This window comes from Ambystoma mexicanum, chromosome 2p (genome assembly GCF_040938575.1).
Source record: "Ambystoma mexicanum isolate Mex_15411 chromosome 2p, UKY_AmexF1_1, whole genome shotgun sequence".
Lineage (NCBI taxonomy): Eukaryota > Metazoa > Chordata > Amphibia > Caudata > Ambystomatidae > Ambystoma > Ambystoma mexicanum.
Genome location: NC_090923.1, coordinates 554839639 through 554863994, shown reverse-complemented (window position 1 = coordinate 554863994; position 24356 = coordinate 554839639). Strand labels below are relative to the sequence as shown.

Below are 24356 nucleotides of genomic sequence, written 5' to 3'. Positions count from 1 at the left end.
AGAAATTATACGGGCCAAGCAAAATTCCTGCAACCTAAGAATCTCACAAGCGAACTCCAGCACTAATGAATTGTTCACCATCCTTAAAGAGTTGGAAACCCCCAACTCCGTCCCAGACTCATGTATGCACCAGCATCCAAAACGCCCTATCCAACAAAGTAGTAGGCCTACAGGTCAAAATCTCTAACAAAAAAGAAACCCTCTGCAAGGATCGTACAGCTAACTCCACCCCTCGCACAGAAAACCACACCTCCAATCCCCCACTCCGCTTCAGCTTCTCTAAAGTATCCACCCCAGAGGTCAAAAAAGTAATTCTCACCTTTAAACCATGTAATTGCCTGGGTGACCCCTACCCCTCGCAAATCATCAAAGACGCAGCCAGAGAACTCTCACCCTTCATCGCTAAGCTCATCGATTCCTCCTTCTCCACAGGTACCATCCCTAGTAATCTCAAACAGTCTTGGGTTCTCCCTTTACTCAAAAAGCAATCTCTGAACCCCACGATACCCACCAACTACAGACACATCACCACTATCCCCTACCTGCTCAAAATTCTTGACAAGGTAGCCGACCTACAAATACAGTAACGCCTAGAAAGAAATCACCTCCTGGGTATCCGTCAGTCTGGTTTCAGACCAAAACATGGGACTGAAACAGCCATGATCGACCTTAAGGCACAAATTGACACACTCAGAGACCATGGGGAAAACAGCTCTACTCCTCCTCCTCGACCTGTCAACTGCGTTTGATTTGGTAGACCATAAAATACTCTGCAACCACTTAGACTCGGCAGCCCATTTCTCACAAGAGGCAATTAGATGGATTCAATCCTTCCTCAATTACAGAACCATGTGTGTCTTCTCGACCATGGCTTCTGCTGACATCACCTGCGGGGTATCCCAGGGATCCTGTGTCTCCCCTACACTGTACAATGTGCTCACAAAGCCCCTTTTCGACGATCTCGATGGTCTTGGTATCACCTACACTAATTATGCTGATGATACTACGATCCTCATACCGCTGACGGGAGATTACGACATGGATTTGGCCTTGGTGAACAAGGTGTATCTCATCATCCAGGCATGGATGGCATGTCATGGACTATGCCTGAATGATGACAAGACGGAGCTCATTCTCATTGGTACCACCCTCAACCTAAACAAACTTGGTCACACCTACTCGAGCTTCATCATAGATGTAAACTCTTAGTGTAGCCAAAGAATTCAAAACGCTAGGCTTCTACATAGATTCCACCCTTTCATTGTGTAAACAGGTCTGCTCCATGGCCTCCGCCACAGCCTATACCTGTAAATTAATTAGAGCTGCTAAACCCTTCCTCTCTACCGATAGCTGCACCACCCTGGCCAGAGCCCTAATCCTATCAAAACTGGACTATTGTAATGCCCTCTACCTCGGAGCTAACAAATACATTACAAACAAAATCCAGATCCTGCAAAACAACGCTCTCGGAGCAGCACTGAGCTTGTCTAAAAAAGAACACCTGTCTGACACTAGGAGAGCCAACAACTGGCTCACCACAACAGACAAAATCCTATTGAAAGTAGCTTCACTGACTCACAAATGCCTCAATAACGCAGCCCCTGCTTCCTCGTAGATAGAGTCAACATATACTCCCCCAACAGACCCACCATAACCGCTAATTCCAACCTCCTCACAGTGCCAAGATACTAACGCTCAACAGCTTCCAGGTGAAAGCGGCCCAACTTTGGAACTCCCTCCCACCCTCCTTAAGGGCTGACCAAATTTACCCACATTTCAGAGGCAGCTACATTCATTGGATGAAAGAAAATTATAAAACATTGTACAGCACTGTAACCAAGCTATAAATATTCTTGTTATTTTCTGCGCCCTGATACCCCTGGGTCTGGTGCGCACTACACATGAATAAATAAACAAACTTCATCAGCGTGTGAAAGACCATCTCCACCGTCTGTTGGGTGCTGGACGCTCTTGCTCACGGACACAGTTGAATTTTAACTGAAGTGTCCCAGAATACTACCAGTGGCCCGGCAGGAAAACCACGGCCCTCAGCTGTTGCTGGAAGTGCGGGCAATGCTAATGAAAGGTGCTTGTTAATCTGCTTAGAATCAATTGCTGTGCATATGGTCCAACATCCAGTGATAACCACAGAGTATTGCATCTTGTCTTTCGGGGACGTCGACATAGGCGTGTCTGTAACACTATCCCGATCGTGGCGTGTAGTGTACCCAAAATCCATCACGCACGAGGTCCCTCAGATAGTTTTTTTCCGCACAGATAACTGGTCGCCCCATTGCAGAGCTCTTCATAAGAGACATTGTTTATCCTTGTTAACCGACTTTGTTGGTTTATTTCCCTTAAAGTCACTTTGTTGCTTCAAGATACTACATCGAATTAACTGCGGGAACTTTCGACGACTTTGGACCTCGACGCCTCAGATCCGGCGGCAGAGTCTTCCACGTGGCCAGGCCCTCTGGCCGGCCTACAGTTTCGAGAGTGGGGTCGGGGTGGTCATATCCTTCGCTATGTCTCTCCTATTTCTCCCTCTTTAGCCTCTAGGTCTGGTCATCATTTTTATTACCTTTTGCTATGGAAAGAACACTATTTAGGTTTTGCCCCTCTTGCAGGGTCAGATACCTGTGGAAAGACGAGCACGAGAAGTGCAATAATTGTCTGCCTCTTGACCATGACGAAGCATGTAGACTCCTTCGACCCAAAACTCTTAAGGAGCACCGCGTTAAGCAGTGGGCCGCCTACGGCATGTCGCGGCTGGATCTTCTTCCCCCACCGCTGCACCCGCCGAAAGTGACGGGGATACCAGTGATGACCAAGAATCCATATCGGATGCCATTGACCTGATGATGGCGACCCCTCCAGTCCTGACGCAAGTCACCATATGGGGACAATACCCGGGCGACAGGGGCGTTCATAAAACCCACACAACCCCCTCCCCAATTTCAACAGGTTCATCGAAACGGGTGAAAGCACCAACAGGGCCGCCGAATATTTTGACGGTTTCCTCTGATCTTGCAGATCAACAGCCTTCCCCGCATCGCAGCAGCGTCTTGCGACTGGGCCTTCGAAAACTAAGGGCACTACCTCAAAATCACATTTGGCCGTGAAGCGCGCTCATTGGATGCTCTGAGGCCCCTAAGGCCCTAGTAGGACAAAAAGCTACCATCAGGCCTTCTGGTCAATCGGTAGGTGAAAATCCTACCGCTGGGCCTCCTTCTACTGCTAGGTCTACGGCGCACCCCGATTTGCCGGACATCGCTGAAAGTATTGCGAGGATCACTTCGTCAGTGGGGTTGATGCCTAGAGAACCGCGGAAACACAAGGAGCGTGCCGCGGACACGTTTGAAGACGTGTCACAGCACCCTGATGCTCGCGAATACTATGAGGCTAGTGAGGAGCCTTTGTCTAGCGCTATTGCTAATACATTTCTGCGCCAAAGGCAGAGAAATGAAGATTTTCCACCTTTTTGCTCTTTCTACTTCGTCCAAATGGACCAGGGAAAAGTTTGAAGGGTGCATGGACCGCCTGGAAAGGATTGTGTGGCTCTCGGAGCAACCTACACCTAAGAGACCTCGTGTGGATCCTCTTTCTATGTCAACCTTAGGTTTTCCTGGAAATTTAGAATCTTCTCAGGACCATCTCATTTCTACTCACCCTGAGGAAGAAATTCAAATGGACACATACCAAGATATTTATGATGAGGACGAAGAGAATACCTTCCTACAAACTATACTGCAGATGACCAGGTGGATGCCACGGACAATTGGGAGGATTCTCACCAAGTTAAAACGGAGCCATGGGCACTCCCTACCCACAATCAGGACACAGATGTCCTATGTATGGACTCCCCTCTGTCCGGCCCGCTAAGCGTCACCAATGGACTATCAAATGGCATTTAATACATTGTTAAGGAAGGCAGCCGATCACTTTCAGATTGCAACCCAAGAAGCCATACCTGACCAGATTTTCTGGATGACATTCTTAAAGAACCCCCCCCCCTCCAGTCAAGCCATCCCTCTCCTTAATTCCATTAAGAGGAGACTGACCCCTTCTCTTGTCACACCAGCCCACGCCAGGGTAGTCAATCCAAGGGTGGAGAAATTATTTCGGCCATCGCCTACAGACCCCCAATATATTAATGGCCACACCACCCCCGGTTCCCTAGTGGTCGCCACCACCCGGAAACAGGCAAAGAGTACCCCTCGCTACGGGAGAAGCACCTCGATAAGGAATCAAAGAGATTATATATCTTCCTGCCTCTCCTCCGGCTCTTTCACTGTCTCCTGGGGAGGCCGGTCCTCTCCAACCCAGCCGATGGATTACAGTGTACACCAAGGCTCGGTGCTTGGCTCTTTCCTTTTCTCACTCTACACCTCCCTCCTTGCCCCTGTTATCTCCTTGTTCGGCATTTCCCACCATTTCTATGCTGATGATACTCGGCTCTTCCTTTCCTTCTCTCTCAACCTCCACCTAAAACTCTCTCCCTGTCTTTCCGCTATAAAAAACTGGATGTCCTCCCGCTTTCTCTCTCTCAACACTGACGAGACTGAAGTCTTATTCTTCCCCTCCAACTGTATTCCCCCCTGCTCTCCTCCACCTTTCATTCACTTTCCTCATTCTAATCACCCTATTTCTGCCCACGCTCGCAACTTAGGAATTCACTTTGACTCTCTTTTTTTCCCACCACATCTCTCACCTCTCGATCCTGTCGCTTCCATCTCTTTAACATTTGCAAAGTCCGCCTCTCACTCACCTTCCATGCTACTAAACTTCTAATCTCCTCCCTTATCTTCTCTCGCCTCTTCTTCTGCTCCTCCTTATTCTTTTGACTACCTAATTCCCATCTCGCCCCCCTCAAATCTATCTACCATTCTGCCGTCCGTACCCTCTGTTTCCTCTCCTCCCGTGACTGCATCTCTGCTTCCCATTACTCCCTTGGCTGGCTCCCCTTTCACTCTCAACTTAAATTTCACTTCCTCTGCCCAGTCTTTAAATCTCTCCATGGTCTTGCTCCCCCTTATCTCTCTTCTCTCCTCTTTCCACACTCCCTCCCGCTCCCTTCGTTCTGCTGACCACTTCCTTCTCACCGTCCCTCCATCCCCCTGCGCCCCCTCCTGCTTCCGTTCCTTCCAGCTCCTTGCCCCCCTGCACTGGAACTCCTTACCTCTCTCTATCTGCTCTATTCCTTCCTTCCTTCTCCTCATTCCACACATCCCTTAAATCTCACCTTCTCCATTCTCTGCCATAAACCCCCTTCCACCTCCTGACTTCATCTCGCCCCTTGATCATCTCCTTCCTCTCTCCCTCCTCCCCACTCCCATCCTTTTCCCCTTAACTTCCCTCCCTCTCTTCTCGTCCTCCCCCCTCCCTCTCCCTCTCAGTTCTACTGCTATGCTTCCACTCCTCCCTCCAGTTTAATTGCTCTTCTCACTGTTTTGTTGGACTGATTCGTTTTTGTATGTTGCTTCCACTGTTGTTTTATGTATCATGTTGTTCTGATCAGTGCTTTGGCGTAAGGCGCTTTATAAATAAAATAAAATACAAATATATGCCTTCGGTAAATGTGTTACCACGGCAGCGGCGTTTGCCACACGCATAGCGAATAACACCATTTTGCTTTCCACTTATGCTGTTGCCAATGAAACCTTATACAAGGAGGTCTCCAGGAGGTGCCTGAACCCGAAAATCCAGATTACTCGCCATTGTGGCTGAGGGCAGACAAGTCAATCAGAATGTCTTGAACACTCTAGATACTGCGGAGATGGCAGGAAGATCCCTGGCGCAGGGCACTCTGCTTAAACGGCACACTTGGCTCCGAAACTCTGGCTTCAAACCGAAAACCCAGGCTCCTCTCATAAACAAACCTATCGAAGAATCGAATGTCTTTGGTAAAGCAGTCGACGATGCTTTGGAGACTACCAAAAAAGAGCATGAGACTCTTAAGTTCCTGCAACAGATCACACAGAACCCCTCCCAAAATGGGAAGTGGTTCCCGCCGGTCCTTTCGACGCCAATCCCGTTCCGCCCAAAACAGCTACAACACGGGAAACAAGTGGAACTCAAATCAAGCATCCAGCACCTCCGCCAACTATCCACCTAGAGGTCAGCGACGCGGGAAGGGCAGAGGCCCGAACTCCAGGGGTGCTGCAGCCTCCGGTCAGAATTGACCTACGGATCCAGGTCCCCTCCCATGTCACCCCAGTCGGGGGGTGCTTAACATCTTTCCTTTCGGCATGGGAGTGGATTACTTCACACCAGTGGGTTCTAAAGACGGTCGCCCACGGGTATTGCATGGAATTTGACCGGCCTCCACAGTTCAGACCGTCCAAAAGACGCCTGACGCCAGATGTGAGAATCCTGAAGTAAGAAGTGGAAGCACTTCTGGAAAAGGATGCCATAGAAGCCGTCCTTGTTCTTCAGGTAAACAAGGGTATTTATTCAGTGTACTTCCTTGTACCCAAAAAGGACCTTACCATGTGCCCTGTACTAGACTTGCGCCTCAGCGCCAAGGGTGTTTAAGAAAGTCCTGGCAGTGGCAGCAGCACACCTGCGCAGACTATCCGTCCCTGTCTACCCTTACCTCGACGACTGGCTCATAACAGGGGACTCTTTCGAGACATGCCTAGGAAATACTCAGAAAACAATAGACCTCCTATTCAGTCTAGGATTCTCCATCAACGAGAAGAAATCCAGCTTAGACCCCAGTCAAGCCAAACAGTTCATGGGTGCTATGATTCAGACAAAGGAGGGTCTCGTGTTCCCCTCCAACGAGAGGGTTCTGAACATGCTTTTTCAGATCCCTTTATATCTAGCCAGTCGGGAAGTGACGGTACGCAAGGCTATGCGTCTGCTAGGTATGATGGCGTCATGCATTTATTTAGTTCTTCAAGCACGGCTGTTTATGCGTCCCATGTAAGAGTGGCTCAACAGCCAGTGGTGTTAGGCCAGTGGACAATGGAAAGATCTGGTAGTTGTCTCGCCAGCCCTCGTTCTCTCTCTGCAGTGGTGGTCGAGGGAAAACCTCTTGAAGGGGAAGACCTTCTCCACACCCGCAGTAGAAGCCACTCTCATGACACTCATCTCTCACAGGGTGGGGGGCTCACCTACTTCAGCAGACAGCGAATGGAGTGTGGTCCCCACAAGTAGCATCCAACCATATAAATTTGTTAGAGCTAGTAGCAGTATTCAAGGCACTAAAGGCCTTTCAGACTCAACTACAAGGGAAGACCGTTCTAGTCCTGACAGAAAGCACCACAGCCATGTATTACCTGAACAAACAAGGGGCCACACGCTCTCCAGGGCTATCCAAGCTGTCCCAAACCATTTGGATGTGGGCTCTCCAACACAAGATGTTCCTGTTGTTCAAACACGTTCCAGGGGAACTCAATCTTCTGCCAGACGACCTCAGCAGAGATTTCTCACTGCCCTTAGAATACGAATGGCGTCTACACTAAGACATTGTCTTCAACGTCTTCGCAGATTGGGGTTTCCCAGAGATAGATCTGCTCGCTACTCAGGAGAATGCCCAATGCTAAGACCAAGACTACGCCTCCAGGTATCCCCAGAACCGCTCCAAGGGGAACGGACTCTGGATAGCGTGGTCAGGAAAATGTGTCTGTGCTCTATTAGGAGGGTTGGCGAACTACAGGCCCTTTCAATCCTAGACCCTTTTGTTACAGTGCACAGGCTATAAGGTGGTTCTGTGCACTTATCCCAGATTTGTGCCTAAGTTAATCTCGAAGTTCCATGTGAACCAGTCAATCGAACTACCCACTTTCTTCCAGAATCCCACTAGCATGGCCGAAAGAAGCCTACACTCACTAGATGAGCACAGGGCAGTCATGTTTTATGTGGAAAGAACGAAACCACTGAGGAACACAACCCAGTTTTTCGTTTGTGGCAGCTGGTAGAGAAGGGGATCCTGTCTCTAAATCAGCTATCTCAAGGTGGATTGTCAAATGCATCACACTGTGTTACACTCTTGCTAAGAGAGGACTGCCCTTCAAGCCTAGAGCATGCTCTACTCGGGGCACTGGGGCTTCCATAGCATTCATTCCAAATGTTCCCCTAGAGTGCATTCGCAAAGCGGCAACCTCAAGATCTCTACACACCTTTACAAAACACTATTTCCTAGACACTCATTCTAGATCTGATTCTCAGGTGGGACAAGCAGTATTAAGACATCTTTTCTCTACTGTTCCTTCTCACAACCCTCCTCCAACTCCGGGTACTGCTCACTAGTCTATGCACAGCATGTGATTCTAAGCAGATTAACAAGCATCAGAAGACGTGCATTACTCACTGTAATAGCATTTCTGATGATTGTATCTGCTTAGATTCGCATGCGCCCTCCCTGCCTCCTCGCTCGGGGTGGAAGGAACATACACGTCTTACTACTTTCTCTCTTTTTATGTACTCATTCACAATTGCCTGGGGCTCCTTCATGGCCGATAAAATACAATCGGAGGGACCTTGGCACGTGAGGGCTTTTGGGTACACTACACGTCACGAAAGGGATAGTGATACAGACAAGCCTATGCCGACGTCCCCTTTCGGTCCCCGTGAGACAAGATGCAATACTCTGCGGTTACCACTGGATGTCGGACCATATGCACAGCATGTGAATCTAAGCAGATACAATCAGAAATGCTATTACGGTGAGTAATGCATGTCATAGAGCTCGTCCCGAAGAGACTCTGGGGCTCCGGAGTGTACTCAAGGTACTTCCTTGTCAGAAAGAAGACCGGGGACTGGAGGCCCATCCTCGACCTTTGTCGACTAAACAAATGCATCAAGTCCCAATAATTCCAAATGGTCACTCTTCAGCACGTGATCGGACAGTTGGAAGAATGGGACTACCTGTCGTCGCTGGACTTAAAGGATGCATACTTCCACATCCCCATTCACAAAGGACATGGCAAGTTCCTAAATTTTTGGGGTGCAATGGAAGTACTACCAATTCAGAGCCATTCCCTTCGGACTGAAGTCGGCGCCAAGGGTCTTCACCAACTGCCTGGCGCCGGTGGTGGCACAGCTGCAACAACGGGGGATTCACGTCTACACTTATCTGGATGACTGGCTCATCTGGGCCAGCTCGAAGGAGATCGCTGTCAACCACACGGCGAAGACTGAGCGCCTCCTGATGGATCTGAGGTTCTCAGTGAACTATGCAAAGTGCTGCTTGATTCCATCGCAGGACGCGCTGTTTCGGGGATCCCAACTCAACAGTGTTGTGCCTGGCGTCTTCGTCATAGTATAACAGCCATCTTAAGCAAGGTACAACGGCTGTTGGCCCTGTAGTTGCCGAAAGTGAGGTCCATCAAGTCTCTGCTCGGCATGATGTCGTCATGCATATACATCATTTGGCTGTGCAGGTTGCGGATGCTTCCCCTACAGGAGTTCCTCGACGCGCGTTGGATTCAAGTGTCAGGAAGCTTTGAGGTCAAGATCACTGTCAACGATAGTTTCCCTCGAGCGATACAGTGGTGGGGCGTTTGCGCACATCCGTCCAGAGGCGCGGATTTCTAGACCCCCACCGCACCAGGAGACGGTCACGACGGACGCCTCCTGGAAAGATGGGTAGCTCACACCGGAGGTCTTCGCACAAGAGGCCTGTGGCTAGCCGAGGAGAAAACATTGCACATCAACGTGTTGGAGCTGCGGGCAGTGTTTTGGGCCCTCAATTCTTTCCTTCCGTCCCTCAAGAGCAGGGTGGTGCGGGTCTTCACAGACAATACCACCATGATGTTTTACATCAGGAAGCAGGGGGGCACCAGATCCCCTGCACTCTCCAGGGAAGCACATGACCTATGGCACTGGGCCGTCGCCCAGGGGATGTTCTTCACTCCTGCCAGATGAAATAATGAACACCATTGCCGGCTTGCTTAGCAGGGAGCTGCGCTCTTGCCATTAGTGGGAGCTTCGGCAGGACCAAGTGGATCACCTGTTCCGCAGATGGGGCAATCCCCAGATCGATCTATTTGCGACAGTGACAAACACCCAAGTGTCGGAGGTTCGCCAGCAGGTTTCCCCAGCCGTGGAGCATGGGGGACTCATTCTCCTGGGACATCCTGTTTCTGTATGCGTTCCCTCCGTTGCCATTGCTTCTTCGACTAGTCAACTCAGACGGTCCCGGTGCAGGATGATCCTCGTCGCACCGGCGTGGCCGAGGCAGATATGGTAGCCGGACCTACTCTACATGTCAGCGTCCCCTCCAGTCAAGCTTCCGGTGGTCGCAGACCTTCTGGCCAGAGAAGGAGGCGCAATCCTGCACCACGACCCGGGATTGCTGAACCTGAAGGCCTGGCTCCTGCGGCGTTAGAGTTCGGGGTTACGACCTCCCAGCAGTTTGCAAGGAGGTACTTGCCAAGGCCAGGGCATCATCTTCTCTTAAATGCCACAGACATAAATGGAGGAGGTTCACCATTTGGTGCCGTGCACAGAAGATCGACCCTCTGTGGGTGACGGCTCCGCAGGTGCTATCATATTTGCTGTCATCGGCCAAGGCAGGACTGGCCTATGCTTCTGTCAAAGTTCATCTGGCGGCTATCGTTGTCACACCGTCTGGTTAAGGAGTTTATTAAAGGACTGTTCCGTTTGTTCCCGCCGGTGAAGGCTCCAGCCCCTGTGTGGGAATTCAATGTGGTGCTGACTAGGCTCATGGGCCCTCCATTCGAACCTATGCAGACAGTTCCACTGAAGTTTTTATCGTGGAAGACGGCATTCCTCATGGCCATCACATCTCCACGACGAGTGGGTGAGATTCAGGCCTTGTCTTGTAAGCCAACTTATTTGACATTTCAGGAGGGACGCTCCCCTCCTTCATTCCCATGGTGCCGTCAGACTTTCATCTAAACAAGCCCTTGGTGTTGCCTGTGTTCTTTCCAATGCCTTCGTCGCCAGCCGAGAGGACTTTGCACTCACTAGATGTGGCTAGAGCGCTGAAGTTCTACGTGAACCGCACAAAGAGTTTCCGGAAGACGTCACAACTTTTCGTGAACTTTGGCCCTGTGAACCAAGGGAAGGCCCTCTTCAAGGTTTCCATTTCCAGGCGGCTCTCCGGCTGCATCACCCATTGTCACCAGTTGGCAAACTGACTGTTACCTGGCCGTCCGAGAGCCAATTTGACCAGAGCGATAGCTGCAACTATGGCATTCCTGTCTGGTCTGCCCCTGCTGGACGTATGCAAGGTTGCTACGTGGAGGTCGACGCATACGAGATTCTACTGCGTCGATCGGGATTCCAGGGAGGAATCAAGAGTTGGCCGAGCAGTGCTGTGCAACCCGTTTGCTTGAATGTGAGCCTGGTGAGGAGGTAAGTGATGCTTATGTTGAGCCTTTGCCACCTCCTGTGGTTGTGCATATGTGTACTGCTATGTATTCTTTATCCATAAGCATGTGAATCCATGCCAGACCTCATGCTGGAGAAGGAACAAGTTACTTACCTGTAACTGTTGTTCGAATGAATTGTGTCCTCCAACGTATTCCATATCTTTGACGTATTCCACATCTTTGACATGTAATGTCCACAGCTGCGCACTTCGGAAACCTTTTGGGCAGCGGGCGTCCTGCGTCGATGGAGTCGGGTCGATGTCCCTCGAAGGCCTCCGTCGAGGGCAACGTCACTGGATGTCATCAATAGGACGCACGGTGCCCGTAGCCTCAGTTCCGTTTTTTCCTTAACGTGTTTGCTTTGAGAACTGGGCGTGCTCTGTGTATTCTTCGTGAGAATGTCTTCCTCTTCGACCCCTCCGACTCTGTGGTCTGGCTTCAAGACCTGCCGGGACTGCATGTCTTAACATGTCGATCACCGACCCGCATCGCATTTGTTTGTGGTGCTTGCCGAGAGTCACGACACTGACGACTATTCTAAATGTCAGTCGCTGACTGCTAAGGCCTTGAGGGAGGGGAAGCTTCAGGTAGGTAGGGGTTCAAAACCCAGTAAGCCTCGTAAATCCACGTCCAAGGGTATGTCCACCGACTATTTGATGGGTGACTCTCTGTGTCGGAAGGAGTCCAGGAGTCTCGGTCCCAGAGTAGTTCCCGCCGTCCGTCCTCCTCGTCTCGGCGTTCTAGGAAGCGCCTTCCCCGTCCTCTTCGGAGGATGGTGCCGCAAGGAAAGTGGCTTGGCCGACTAAGTCCTCGACCCCGGAGAAATGGGCTGCTTTTTGGGAGCAGATGTTGGCAATTTTCCAATCGCATGGAACAGTTCCGTCTGCGCCTTCCGACGAAGCCATCAAGGAACGGTCTCGATCCGTGGCCCGCATTCCTTCGGGCTCGGGTCCTCGGCGTGATCCTCATCGGGAACCCTCAAGGTCACGTTCGGACAAGGCTCAGGGTGGTCGCAAGAGACGTGCTTCCAGGTCTCGGCCCTCGTCCCCAGCGAGACCGCAGAAACCTTCTTAACTCTAGGTCGGCGTCGACTCCGTTGGCGCTGCGTCTGTCGGATGCCGACATCGAAACTGTGCCTTCGTATCAGCCCACGGCGCCGTAGCACCAGTGTCGACGTCGATGCCCTTGATGCCAAAACCATCAGCGCCCTTGACGACTTCTAGGCTTTTTGGGCGAAATTTACCGTCGGAGATCCTTACTGCTGTGGATCCTCCTAGGAAGGCTACTTCCAAGTCTGTGAGGCCTGTTATGGACTCCAGGTCCTCGGCTGTTCTGAGACAGGACTTTTTCCTCCCTCTGGATGACATCTATGAGGAGGAGGAGAGGTCAGATTTTGATCTTGACCCTGTTGAGCCTGATGGGGCTCCTGTCTTTTCAGGGGATAGCCAACTGGAAGAGTTGAGACAAACTCTTCCAGAGAAGTGTCCAGGCCACTAGTGTCATGAAGTGGAATTTGGCAGGCCTGAGCCTGTGGCTCATGCTGAGTCATCCTACAGGAGACTTGTGGCTAGGGTCTCAGAGTATCTGGGCTGGTCCAGTCCTCCTGAAGATTTTGTGCAAGATGATCTCACAGACATTTTAGATCAAGGTCCGTCCTCTGACCCGGTGTTACCTATCTAACCTTACATAAAAGGGTGGCCGTTGCTTGTCAGTCATCGCAATCTCCTCCTGCTGTTAACAAATCGTTAACCAAGAAATACAGCCCTTCCGGTAGCGACCCCAGCTACCTATCCACTCACCCCACTCCCGAGAGTTTGATGGTTCAGGCGGCTAGGGCCATCTCGAGGCAGGCGGCGTACCCTATCATCCCTCCTGATAGGGATGACAAACGCTTCTACGGTTGGGCACGCAAGGTGTTTGCTGTGGGAAGAATGTTGCTGAAATCAGCCAACTCCACTTGTGCCATGGGAAGATTTTCACACACTCTGTGGAACTGTGTTTCTCTTGCGGCTCAGCATATTCTCGAGGGGGAAGAAAGGGATGGGTTTCTTGCTCTCGTGCATGATGGCAAGGATGCCATGTGTGAATCCCTTCAGTCGGGGTTGTACACGGCTGACTGTGTTAGCCAGTCCATGGCTGCGAGCACTGTTATACACAGATTTGCGTGGTTGTGGAAGTCAGGTGTTTGTGCAAACCCATCTTTTGAACATGCCCTTTGGCGTGCATTTGTTTGGCAGCAAGGCTGACGAGAGCCTTGAGAGGTTGCAGACCTCAAAAACTGCAGCGAAATCTTTAAGCACAGCCGTGCGTCAACCTCCGCCTTTTCGTCCTAGGGGACAGCAGTGAAGGGGAGATTCTTTTCGTTACTACTGCTCCTTTAGTAGAACGAGAGGAGCCGCCAGTCAAAGGGGTCAGCGTAAAAGTACCCATGGTAGTCGGGGAAATGGAGGTGCCAAAGCCACTCAGGCAGCTGCCTCTTTGCCTTCAGGCACTGCCGCAGCCGCTCCAAAACAGTCATGAGGCCATGCCCCATGGTTCACCAGTTGGGGGCAGACTGTCCCAGCATCTCCAAGAGATGCGAGCCATTACTTCGGATGCATGGGTTCCGGATACAATTGCCCACGGCTACTGCCTTCCCTTCCTAAAGTGGCCTCACGACAATCCTCCGGGGAATCTCTCTTTGAAGCTTCCGGATCCGATCCTTGTGCAGGAGATCTTGACCCTGCTAGAGAAAGACGCTATAGAACTGGTGCCTGTAGCAGAGAGGAACAAGGGTTGGTAAGACTGGGGATTGAGACCCATCCTGAACTTGAGTTGGTTGAACAAACTTCTCAGGAAGGACAAGTTCAAGATGGTCACTCTTTCTCCAGTCCTCCAGGTGCTTCAACTTCAGGATTGGTTGGTGTCGCTCGACATACAGGATGCTTACTTTCATGTGCCGATTCATCCCAAGCACAGAAAATAACAGGTTTGCGGCTGGCGACTTGCACTTTGAGTTTCGGGTCCTGCCATTCGGATTGACCTCCGCCCGAAGGTCTTCACCAAGCTAATGGTGGTGGCGGCAGCGTATCTCAGGCGAGGGGGGGGTGTTGGGGTAGAGTCGAGTCTACCCCTACCTGGACGACTGGCTGATCTGTGCGCGCTCTCCCGAGCAAGCATTGACTCACCTCAGTCTCACCTGCTGCTCCCTCCACAGGCTGGGATTCTCCCTCAATTTCAAGTAGTCTCCTCTGACACCTTCCCAAAAGCTCCAGTACATCGGGCTGTGTTGGACACGTCCTTGGGGAAGTGCTCGCCTCCCAAGTGAGGGCTCATCACATTGTGCAGATGGTGGACAAGTTTCAACGTGCCCAGAGTCTCCCGGCTTTTGAATTTTTAAGGTTCCTCTGCCTCATGGCATCCTGCATTTTACTGGTGCCAGAGACCAGGCTGACGATGAGATCCCTGCAATAGGTCCTCAAGATGCAGTGGTCGCAGTTCTCAGGCAAGATGTCGGATCCCGTTCAGATTCAGCTCTCGGTCTCCCAGGATGTTCTGTGGTGGGCCCACGAAGGGAACCTGATGAAGGGGGAGCCGTTTTGGCAACCATGGCCGGAGGTGACTGTAGTGACGGATGCTTCCCTCACAGGATCGGGAGATCATGCCAACGCCTTGACCGCCAGCGGTCGTTGGTCTCGGTCAGAGTCCAAACTCCACATCAACCTGTTAAGTTTAGGGCCATCAGGCTTGCCATGAAGGCTTTTCTGCCGTCTGTGCTGGGGAAAAGTGTCCTGATCATGACAGACAATAGTGGCCATGCATTACCTCAGCAAAAAAGGGGTGGGTAGGGTCACTCCCGTTGTGCAGAGAGGCGATGCAGCTCTGGTTCTGGGCCATCCAGCAGGGAATTTCGCTCTCAGCAGTTCATCTTGCCGGAGACGAAAATGCAGCGACGGACGCTCTAAGCAGACAGAGCACAATCTCTCACGAGTGGGAGTTGGCTCAGGAAGTCCTTCTGAAAATCTTTGCCCTTTGGGGAACTGCACAAGTGGATCTCTTCGCCACCAGTGCCAACCAGAAGTGCAAGAGATTTTGCTCAAGGGAATTTCCTCAGAGAGGAGCCTTAGGAGACGCGTTTGTGGTGGACTGGTCATTCCCACTGCTGTACGCATTTCCTCCAGTCCCTGTCATACCTCAAGTTTTACAGAGGTTACGGAGGTTCGGGTCCCACATGATCCTCATTGCTCTGGATTGGGCCAGGAGAGCTTGGTACCCGGACCTTCTAGAAATGTCCATCTGCCCTCCATGCCGTCTTCCCTACCGAGAGGAGCTGCTCTCGTGAGAGGGGGGTCAGGCTCTCCATCCAGAGGTCAGGACTCTCAACCTACACGCTTGGTATCTGAAAGGTTGAGATATAAGGATTGGGACCTCCCGGATGATGATGGAGGTGTTGCTTTCGGCCAGGAGGCTAGCAACAAAATCCCTGTACTGTTGGCGTAAGTTTTGCGACTGGTGCAGAGGACAAAATGTTTTCAGTGTTCCATTCCTATGGTTTTGTCTTTCTTACTTTCTTTGGGCCACAGGGGCCTTCGAGTTGGTACCATTAAAGGTTACCTGGCGGTGCTATCTATATTTAAGCGCTCGTCTGAAGAATGTTCTTACTTTAAGATTCCTTTGATTTCTCAATTTATTAAAGGACTGACTAATATGTTCCTGCTGTCCCCTTTCCAGGTGCCAGTTTTGGATTTGAATTTGGTTTTGAAATTTCTAATGGGTGCTCCATGCTGGACACTGATTTGGCCAGGCTGTTACCAAACAGACCTTGTCCAGGTGGATTATCCTCACTATTACTGAGTGTTACCGATTGGCGGGCAAGGCCCCCTCCTGAAGGGTTGCAAACTCATTCCACTAGGGGCATGGCTACTTCCACCGCCTTCCAACGGGGGAGTTTCTATTAGGAACATTTGTGGTGCAGCCACATGGGTTTCTATCCACACCTTTGTTAAACATTACTCCCTGGATACGATCCATGTCCAAGATAAGGCCTTTGGTAAGGCGGTTCTTTATTCCGCCATCTGATTGGATATTCTGAATTCTTTCCCCTCCATTTTTATGGCACTGCTTTGGGAGTCTGTCAAAGATGTGGAATACGTTGGAGGACACACTCCATCAAAGAACAAGTTACTTACCAACTGGTAACATTCTTTTGATTGGATGTTCCTCCAACGTATTCCACATCTTTGACATATTCCACATCTGACATGTAATGTCCACAGCTGTGTACTTCGGTAACTTTTTCAGCAGAGGGCGTCCGGCATCGATGGCGTTGGGTCGATGTCCCTCGAAGGCCTCCGTGGAGAAACATCCAATCGAAAGAGTGTTACCAGTTGGTAAGTAAGTTGTTCTTCTCCAACATGGGTCTGGCATGGATTCACATGCGAATCTTACCGCCTGCCCCTCTGCGGCTCTTCTCTTGGTCTTTCTGCCACTTTATGTGCTACCAAATCTGAAGATGGCTGCCAGAGGAGGGGCTTAGGTAGTGGGCAGTCATTGGCTGGGGGCAGTATGACCCAGAGCTCAGTGATTGGGTATTAGGAGAAAGACAGTTCAGAAATTAAACTGATTTTTTTCTTTACCGAAGATTCTCAGCCTGACGACGGGGAATATTCATGAGCATGTGAATCCATGCCAGACCCATGCTGGAGAACAACAGTTACAGGTAAGTAACTTGTTCCTTGCAGGTAGGTTGGGAATCCAAACACCGTAAATCCAAGAAGTCTACTGCTCTTTCCACCGACGACTCGAGGGGTGACTCTCCCTGCCGGAAAGAGTCCAGGGCTTCTCGGTTCCGGAGTGGTTCTCGCCACTCGTCCTCCTCGTCGAGGCACTCCCGGAAGCAGCGTCACCGGTCGCCTTCCCCGTCCTTGTCGGATGATGGCTCAGTAAGGAAAGTGGCTTTCCCCACTAAATCCTCTACTCCGGAGGAGTGGGCGGCATTCAGGGAGAAAATGTTGATTTTAAAATCTCAGGGCACTGCCCCGTCCGCGCCTTCAGTTGAAGTCGGCGGGGAACAGTCTCGGTGCAACGTTTGCGTGCCTTCGGGCCCGGGTGGTCGGCGCGATAAGCATCGGGAACCGTCGAGGTCCCGTCCGGACAAGGCTCTGGTAGATCTCCAGAGACATGCCAGATCGAGGTCCTCATCCCGGCGAGACCGTTGACGTCTGGGAAGGTGTCGACACCGTTGCCCATCAAGTGCGGCTGTCCGGACCTTGCCCTCGACCAGGCCCTCTGCGCCATTGTTGATGCCAAAGCCATCAACACCATCAGGGCCTACAAGTCTGAATTTACCGGTGGAGGCCCCTAGAGCTGTGAATCCTCCGAGAAAGGCTCTGGCTAAGACTGTGAGGCCCCCTGTAGACCCCAGGTCTACTCCTGTACCTAGGAGCGAGTTCTTTCATTCTCTACAAGATATTTGAGGTTGAGGAGAGGTCTGTTGTGGAGTTGGAGCCTTTTGATGCTCCTGAAGCTCCTGACGTGGTTTTCTCTGAGGACAGTCAATTGGAGGATCTGCGTCAGTCTTTACATGACGCCAGTGGCCTGGACACATCTCCTGAGATGGGGTTTGGCCGGCCAGAGCCAGGGGCTCATGCTGAGTCCTCCTATAGGAGGTTGATGTCGAGGGTTACGGAGTACCTGGGGTGGTTCAGCCCTCCAGTTGAATTCGATCAGGATAACCTGACTGACATTTTAGATCAGGGTCCGCCCACTGACCCAGTGTTGCCTTTTCACGTGGCATTACAGAAAAAGGGTGGCTGCTGCTTGGAACACCCCAGACTCGCTTCCGGCGGTCAAAAAGTAATTGACTAAGAAATACCACCCATCCTGTAGCGACTCCAGCTACCTATCCACTCGCCCCACTCCTGAGAGTTTGGTGGTTCAGGCGGCCACGGGCACCTCGAGGCAGGCAGTGTCCCAGATAGGGACGACAAGCGATTCAATGGATGGGCACGCAAGTTATTTTCGGCTGGGAGTATGGCCCTTAAATCGGCCAACTCCAACTGTGCCTTGGCCAAATTTTCACACACTCTGTGGAATTGTCTCTCTAGCGGCTGAGCATATTCCCAAAGGGGAAGAAAGGGATGGGTTCCTTGCTATTGTGCAGGATGGCAAGGATGCCATGTGTGAATCCCTTCAGTCTGGGTTGGACACGGCAGACAGTGTCAGCCGGTCCATGCTGCAAGCCCCGTGATACGCAGGTTTGCGTGGTTGCGGAAGTCAGGATTTTTACCAGACGTGCAGACCAGTCTTCTCAACATGCCCTTTGACGGCTCTTAATTGTTTGGCAGCAAGGCTGACGAGAGCCTTGAGAGATTGCAGACCTCCAAGCAGCTGCTAAATCTTTGGGCGCAGCTGTGCGTCAACCTCAGCCTTTTCGTCCTACGGGACAACGGTGGAGGGGTCCCTTTCGTTACTGCTCCTCTTTTGGTACAGCGAGAGGAGCAGCCAGTCAAAGGGGCCACCGTAAGGGTCTTCGCAGTGGACTCGGATGAGGTGCCAAAGCCCCTTTGCCTTCAAGCGGTGCCACAGCCGCTCCAAAACAGCTGAGGCCAGGTTTCATTGTTCGCCGGTTGGGGGCAGACTGTCTCAGCATCTCAAAGAGTGGCGAGCCATTACTTCAGATGCGTGGGTTCTGGAAACAGTAGCCCACGGCTACTGCCTACCTTTCCTAAATCGGCCTCACTACAATCCACCGGGGAAACTCTCTTTGAAGATTCTGATCCCGCTCCTTGTGCAGGAAATCTTGACCCTGCTGGAGAAAGGCGCTATAGAACTAGTGCCTGTGGCGCAGAGGAACAAAGACTGGTATTCCCCATATTTTTTGATTCCCAAGAAAGACTGGGGACTGAGAACCATCTTGGACTTGCGTCGCTTGAACAAGTTCCTCAGGAAGGACAAGTTCAAGATGGTCACTCTTTCCCAGGTCCTTCAGGCCCTTCACCTTCAGGATTGGTTGGTGTCATTGGACCTACAGGGTGCTTATTTTCATGTGCCGATCCATCCAAAGCACAGAAAATACCTGAGGTTCACCCTTGGCAGCTCACACTTTCGGTTTCTGGTCCTGCAATTCGGGTTGACCTCCGCCCGAGGGTCTTCACCAAGCTCATGGTGGTGATGGCAGCGTATCTCAGGAGAGGGGGATTCACGTCTACCCCTATCTGGACGACTGGATGATCCGAGCGCGTTCTCCCGAACAGGCCTTGGAGCAGCTCAGCCTCACCTGCCACTCCTTTCACAAGCTAGGCTTCTCCCTCAATTTCAAGAAGTCGCATATGACACCTTCCCAACAGCTCCAGTACATTGGGGCCGTGTTGGACACGTCCTTGGGGAAGTGCTCGCCTCCCAAGGTGAGGGCTCATCACATTGTCTCCCGGCTTTTGAATTCTTAAGGTTGCTCGGCCTCATGGCATCCTGCATTATTCTGGTACCGAAGGCTAGACTGCGCATGAGATCCCTTCAATGGGCCTTCAGGACGCAGTGGTCCCAATTCTCGGGCAAGATGTCGGATCTCTTTCAGATTCCGCTCACGGTCTCACCAGATCTTCTGTGGTGGACCAGCGAAGGGAATCTGATGAAGGGAGAGCCATTTTGGCAACCGTGGCCCGAAGGTGACGGTAGTGATGGATGCTTCCCTCATAGGATGGGGGGCTCACGCCAACGAGATGACTGACAGTAGTCGTTGGTCTCCGTCAGAGTCCAGACTTCACATAAATCTTTTGTAGCTGAGAGCCATTAGGCTAGCCCTGAAGGCTTTTCTGCCGTTTGTGCGTGGGAAGCGTGTCCTGATCATGACGGACAACACAGTGGCCATGCATTACCTCAACAGAAAGAGTGGTGTAGGGTCGCTCCCTCTGTGCATGGAGGCGATGCAGCTCTGGTCCTGGGCAATACAGCAGGGAATCTCGCTCTCGGCAGTTCATCTGGCCGGAGAGGAGAATGTGGTGGCAGACGCTCTGAGCAGGCAGAGCGTGGTCTTCCACGAGTGGGAGTTGGCTCAGGAAGTCCTTCAGGAGATCTTCGGCCTTTGGGGAACCCCTCAAGTGGATCTGTTCACGACCGGTGCCAACTGGAAGTGCGAGACATATTGCTCAAGGGAATTTCCTCCGTGAGGAGCTTTAGGGGACACGTTCCTCGTGGATAGGTCATTCACACTGCTGTACGCATTTCCTACGGTCCCGTCATTCCTCAGGTTTTAAGGAGGTTCGGGTCCCACACGATCCTAATTGCTCTGGATTAGGCCAGGAACGCGTGGGACCCGGACCTTCTAGAAATGTCATTTGTCCTCCATGCCGGCTTCCCCACAGAGAGCATCTCCTCTCACGTGAGGGGAGGGGGGGGTCGGGTTCTCCATCCAGAGGTCAAGACTCTCAACCTTCACGCTTGGTTTCTGAAAGGTTGAGATATAAGGATTGGGACCTCCCGGATGATGTGGTGGAGATATTGCTTTCGGCCAGGCATCCGGCAACCAAATCCCTGTACCGTTGCTGTAAGTTTTGCAACTGGTGCAAAGGACACAATGTTGATCCTTTTCAGTGTTCCATTCCGATGGCTCGCTATTTGTTGCTTTCTTTGGCCCACAAGGGTCTTCAAGTGGGTACCATTAAAGCTTACATGGCAGCGCTGTCTATTTTCAAGCGCTCGTCTGAAGAATGTTCTTATTTTAATATTCATTTGATTACCCAGTTTCTAAAAGGGCTCACAAATGTGTTCCCGCCGTCCCCTTTTCTGGTGCCGGTTTGGGACCTGAATCTAGTCTTGTAATGCTTGATGGGTGCTCCGTTTGAACCTTTGCACTCTTGTCCTTTGAGACTGTTGACATTCAAGACCGTTTTCTTGATTGCATTTACATCTGCTCGTAGAGTGAGCGAGTTGCAGGCACTTTAGTCTAAGCCACCCTTTACTGTGTTCCATAGGGATAGGGTTGTACTGATGGTACGTCCTTCCTTCCTACCTAAGATAGTGTTGGAGTTTCATTTGAGCCAGAAGGTGGTACTTCCTTTTTTCTATCCTTTATCCTGGTAAGGAAGAGAAGAGACTCCATAATCCTCCTCCTCATCCTGGTAAGGAAGAGTAGAAACTCCATAGGTTGGACCCTAGCAGAGCTTTGAGCTTTTATATTTCTAGGATGTCCAGGGTCAGAGTTGACGACCAACATTTTGTGGGATACACTGGACACCGATTGGGCCAGGCTGTTACCAAACCAACCTTGTCCAGGTGGATTATCCTCACCATTGCTGAATGTTACAGATTGGCTGGCAAGGACCCTCCAGAGGGTTTGTGACCTCACTCCACCAGGGGTGTGGCTACATACACAGCCCTACAACGGGGAGTTCCTGTTAAAAACATTTGTGATGCTGCATCGTGGTCTTCCATCCACACCTTTGTCAAGGATTACTCCCTGGATACTTTCCATGGTCAATATACGGCCTTTGGTAAAGCAGTGCTCTATTCTGTCATCTGATTGAGTATATCCAAATCCTACTTATAACATCCGATGACATCTCCCTCGACGGAGGCCTTGGAGTGACTTCGACTCGACGCAGGACGCCCTGTGGCGGAAAATTTCCGAAGCACCACAGCTGCGGACATTACATGTCAAACATGTGGAATACGTTGGAGGAACATCCAATCGAAAGAACGTTACCAGTTGGTAAGTAACTTGTTCTTTCTTGGGTGTGTGGTCACTTCTTTGACATTCAAGATTGATGTACACTGCACTTTTTATATTAATAGGCAACTATTTACATTTTAACTAAAGAAAAATGTATGCCACAAGTGCTCTTGTGCTGAAATATAGTACATTTCTAGAATTATGCTTCTAATGTAAGAACATTGTCCACCGTCTTCTTTCCTGTTTCTGCTTGTCTACATGTTTTATCTCTTCTCCAACTCATCCTTTCATCCTTATTCCTTTGCACCCCATCACCCATAACATTTCCGGTACCTTATACATTTTTAATGCTTTTGCTGTTGACCCACCTTCTTCTACCGTTCTTTGGTATTGCATCACCTGTTTTTTCCTCCTTTGTCTTGCAGACTCCAACCCTTATTGTTTATGGTGAACGTGACACAAACCTGGGGACCCAGTCACTGGAGAACCTTCGCCAGATCCCCAAACACACCATAGCTATGCTTGCCAATGCGAAGCATGCCTGCTACCTGGACCAGCCCCGCCACTTTCACCAGGCTCTTCTTGGCTTCCTCAACAGCCTTAAGTGACCTTCCACCTCTGCCCACCCACCTGAGAAATGTGTGGGCATCAAGTGGGGAGAAGGACCCGAGGCCTTGATTCAGGGCCTCAATGCCCCCAGAGCTTTGGAATGTCTCATCCCAAAACCATCTGGCTGGGATAACTGCTGGACATAACAATCTTCGAGGGCACGCATCATTATTTATTTCACAGCTTGGCAATGGGGTTTGCATAGCTGATTCCTCTATCCCAGGGGTCTCGAGAGTGAGTTTAGGTCTGGAACTTGGACGATGTGTTGCATTCCTTCTCAGAAACGGAGTGGCGGTTGATTCCATTTTATGGATGAGAGATCAAACAAAATGAACTTATTGTATTCTTCCTACATTTCCCTTTCAGTTGGCAGCCTTTACTTTGATTTTCTGATAGTCATGATAAGCATTTCTCCATCACCATCCAGTGTGTGGACAGCCTCACATTCGGGTTTGCACTTCTGTGGCATTTCAAAGTTTAGCACAAACTTATCAGTTTGGAGACCTGAAACTTGGAAACATAAAACTAGGAAACGATTTGTTTTAATTTGCATGAATAGAAGGTAGCCTCAAAATGGTTTGGTTTCCTCTTCCCACCCCCACCAACAGAACTGAGCTTTCTTACTGTTAGCTTCATGTCCCTGGCTGGGACCTTCCCTCTTCTGGGTATACCTCTAGTATTGGCCACAGGCAGCGTAGAGACGAAGGCCCCTTTTCGTGTGTCTCTGAGCCTCTCTTTTCCAAGACTTGGTGATGGGTAGGCAGAGTTACTAGTCCTAATATGCACAACAAGCTTCCTGCTTCTTTTTTTGGCAGTCTCTATGTTGCTGCTACCAGTGTTGGGAATTTGGTCTGCACAATGTTACATGTTACTTTTTTGTTATTTAACAACTCTTGGTGATAACAAGATGCATCCAGGCACCACAGTGATGGGTAGTGTTTACAACCAGTAAACCGCAAGTTACAATGCTTATCTGCAGAGCAGCCAAATCCTCCATGCATGATAGAAAAAAGTAAAGCTCCATTTTGGATGTTCCCTAGGAATGTGTACTCTGTGAAGATTTTCTACATTCATATTTGAATGGGGACTATGCAGTGCATTCAGCCAGCCCTTCCGCAAGTACTCCAACCCTGGATTTCTGCTATATGATTTGTTAATTTCTGTGCATGTTCATTAATTGAATGGAAGGATCGCGGTGGGAATCGCATCTAAATGTTTAATTATGGGGCAAGTTCTCTGATGTGATTAGTCTTGCTATGAAATCTTTTGGAAGTACATTGCAATTCTAAGGAAAGTGGTGTTTTTTTGTGTGTATCTCTAATATTTGTAAACGGCTGCACTGCACAAGAAGACACGCTTGGAGACATTGGTTGGTGGATGTATCTGCTGACAGGTTATAGATTTTGCTCGCTCAGTGTTTGGATGCAGCATTAAATCTAGTTTGCATTTGTTGCATTTCCTTCAGTTGATTCTGTAATACATGATTTAAAAAATTCTTAAGTATAAAAAGTAAACATGTATCACTGCATACAACGCACATAACGCTAATTACTTTATGGATTTCTCAAAGCTAGAAACTGCTGAGCAGAAACCTGTATTCAGGATGTCTTATTTTCTGCGACCTGTTTTTCTTTATTTAATTGTGGGTTTACATTTACAAAGACATCATTAATTGAAACCATGTCCAGAAACCTCAGTACACCAATCTGATTCTGATACAACAATAAGAAACATTAAAAAAAAATGCTGCACGT

General features: G+C 50.3%; 1 protein-coding gene across 1 annotated transcript in view; it reads left to right on the top strand.

The window, feature by feature from the left end:
- ABHD14A (abhydrolase domain containing 14A) overlaps positions 1–24053 on the top strand; it is a 189035-nt gene extending 164982 nt beyond the window's left edge. The window contains exon 5 of the mRNA XM_069644013.1: positions 22419–24053. Coding sequence (XP_069500114.1) covers positions 22419–22601 — 183 coding nt within the window. The 3' untranslated portion in view covers positions 22602–24053. The remainder of the gene's footprint in view (positions 1–22418) is intronic.
- The last annotated feature ends 303 nt before the right edge of the window (positions 24054–24356 follow it).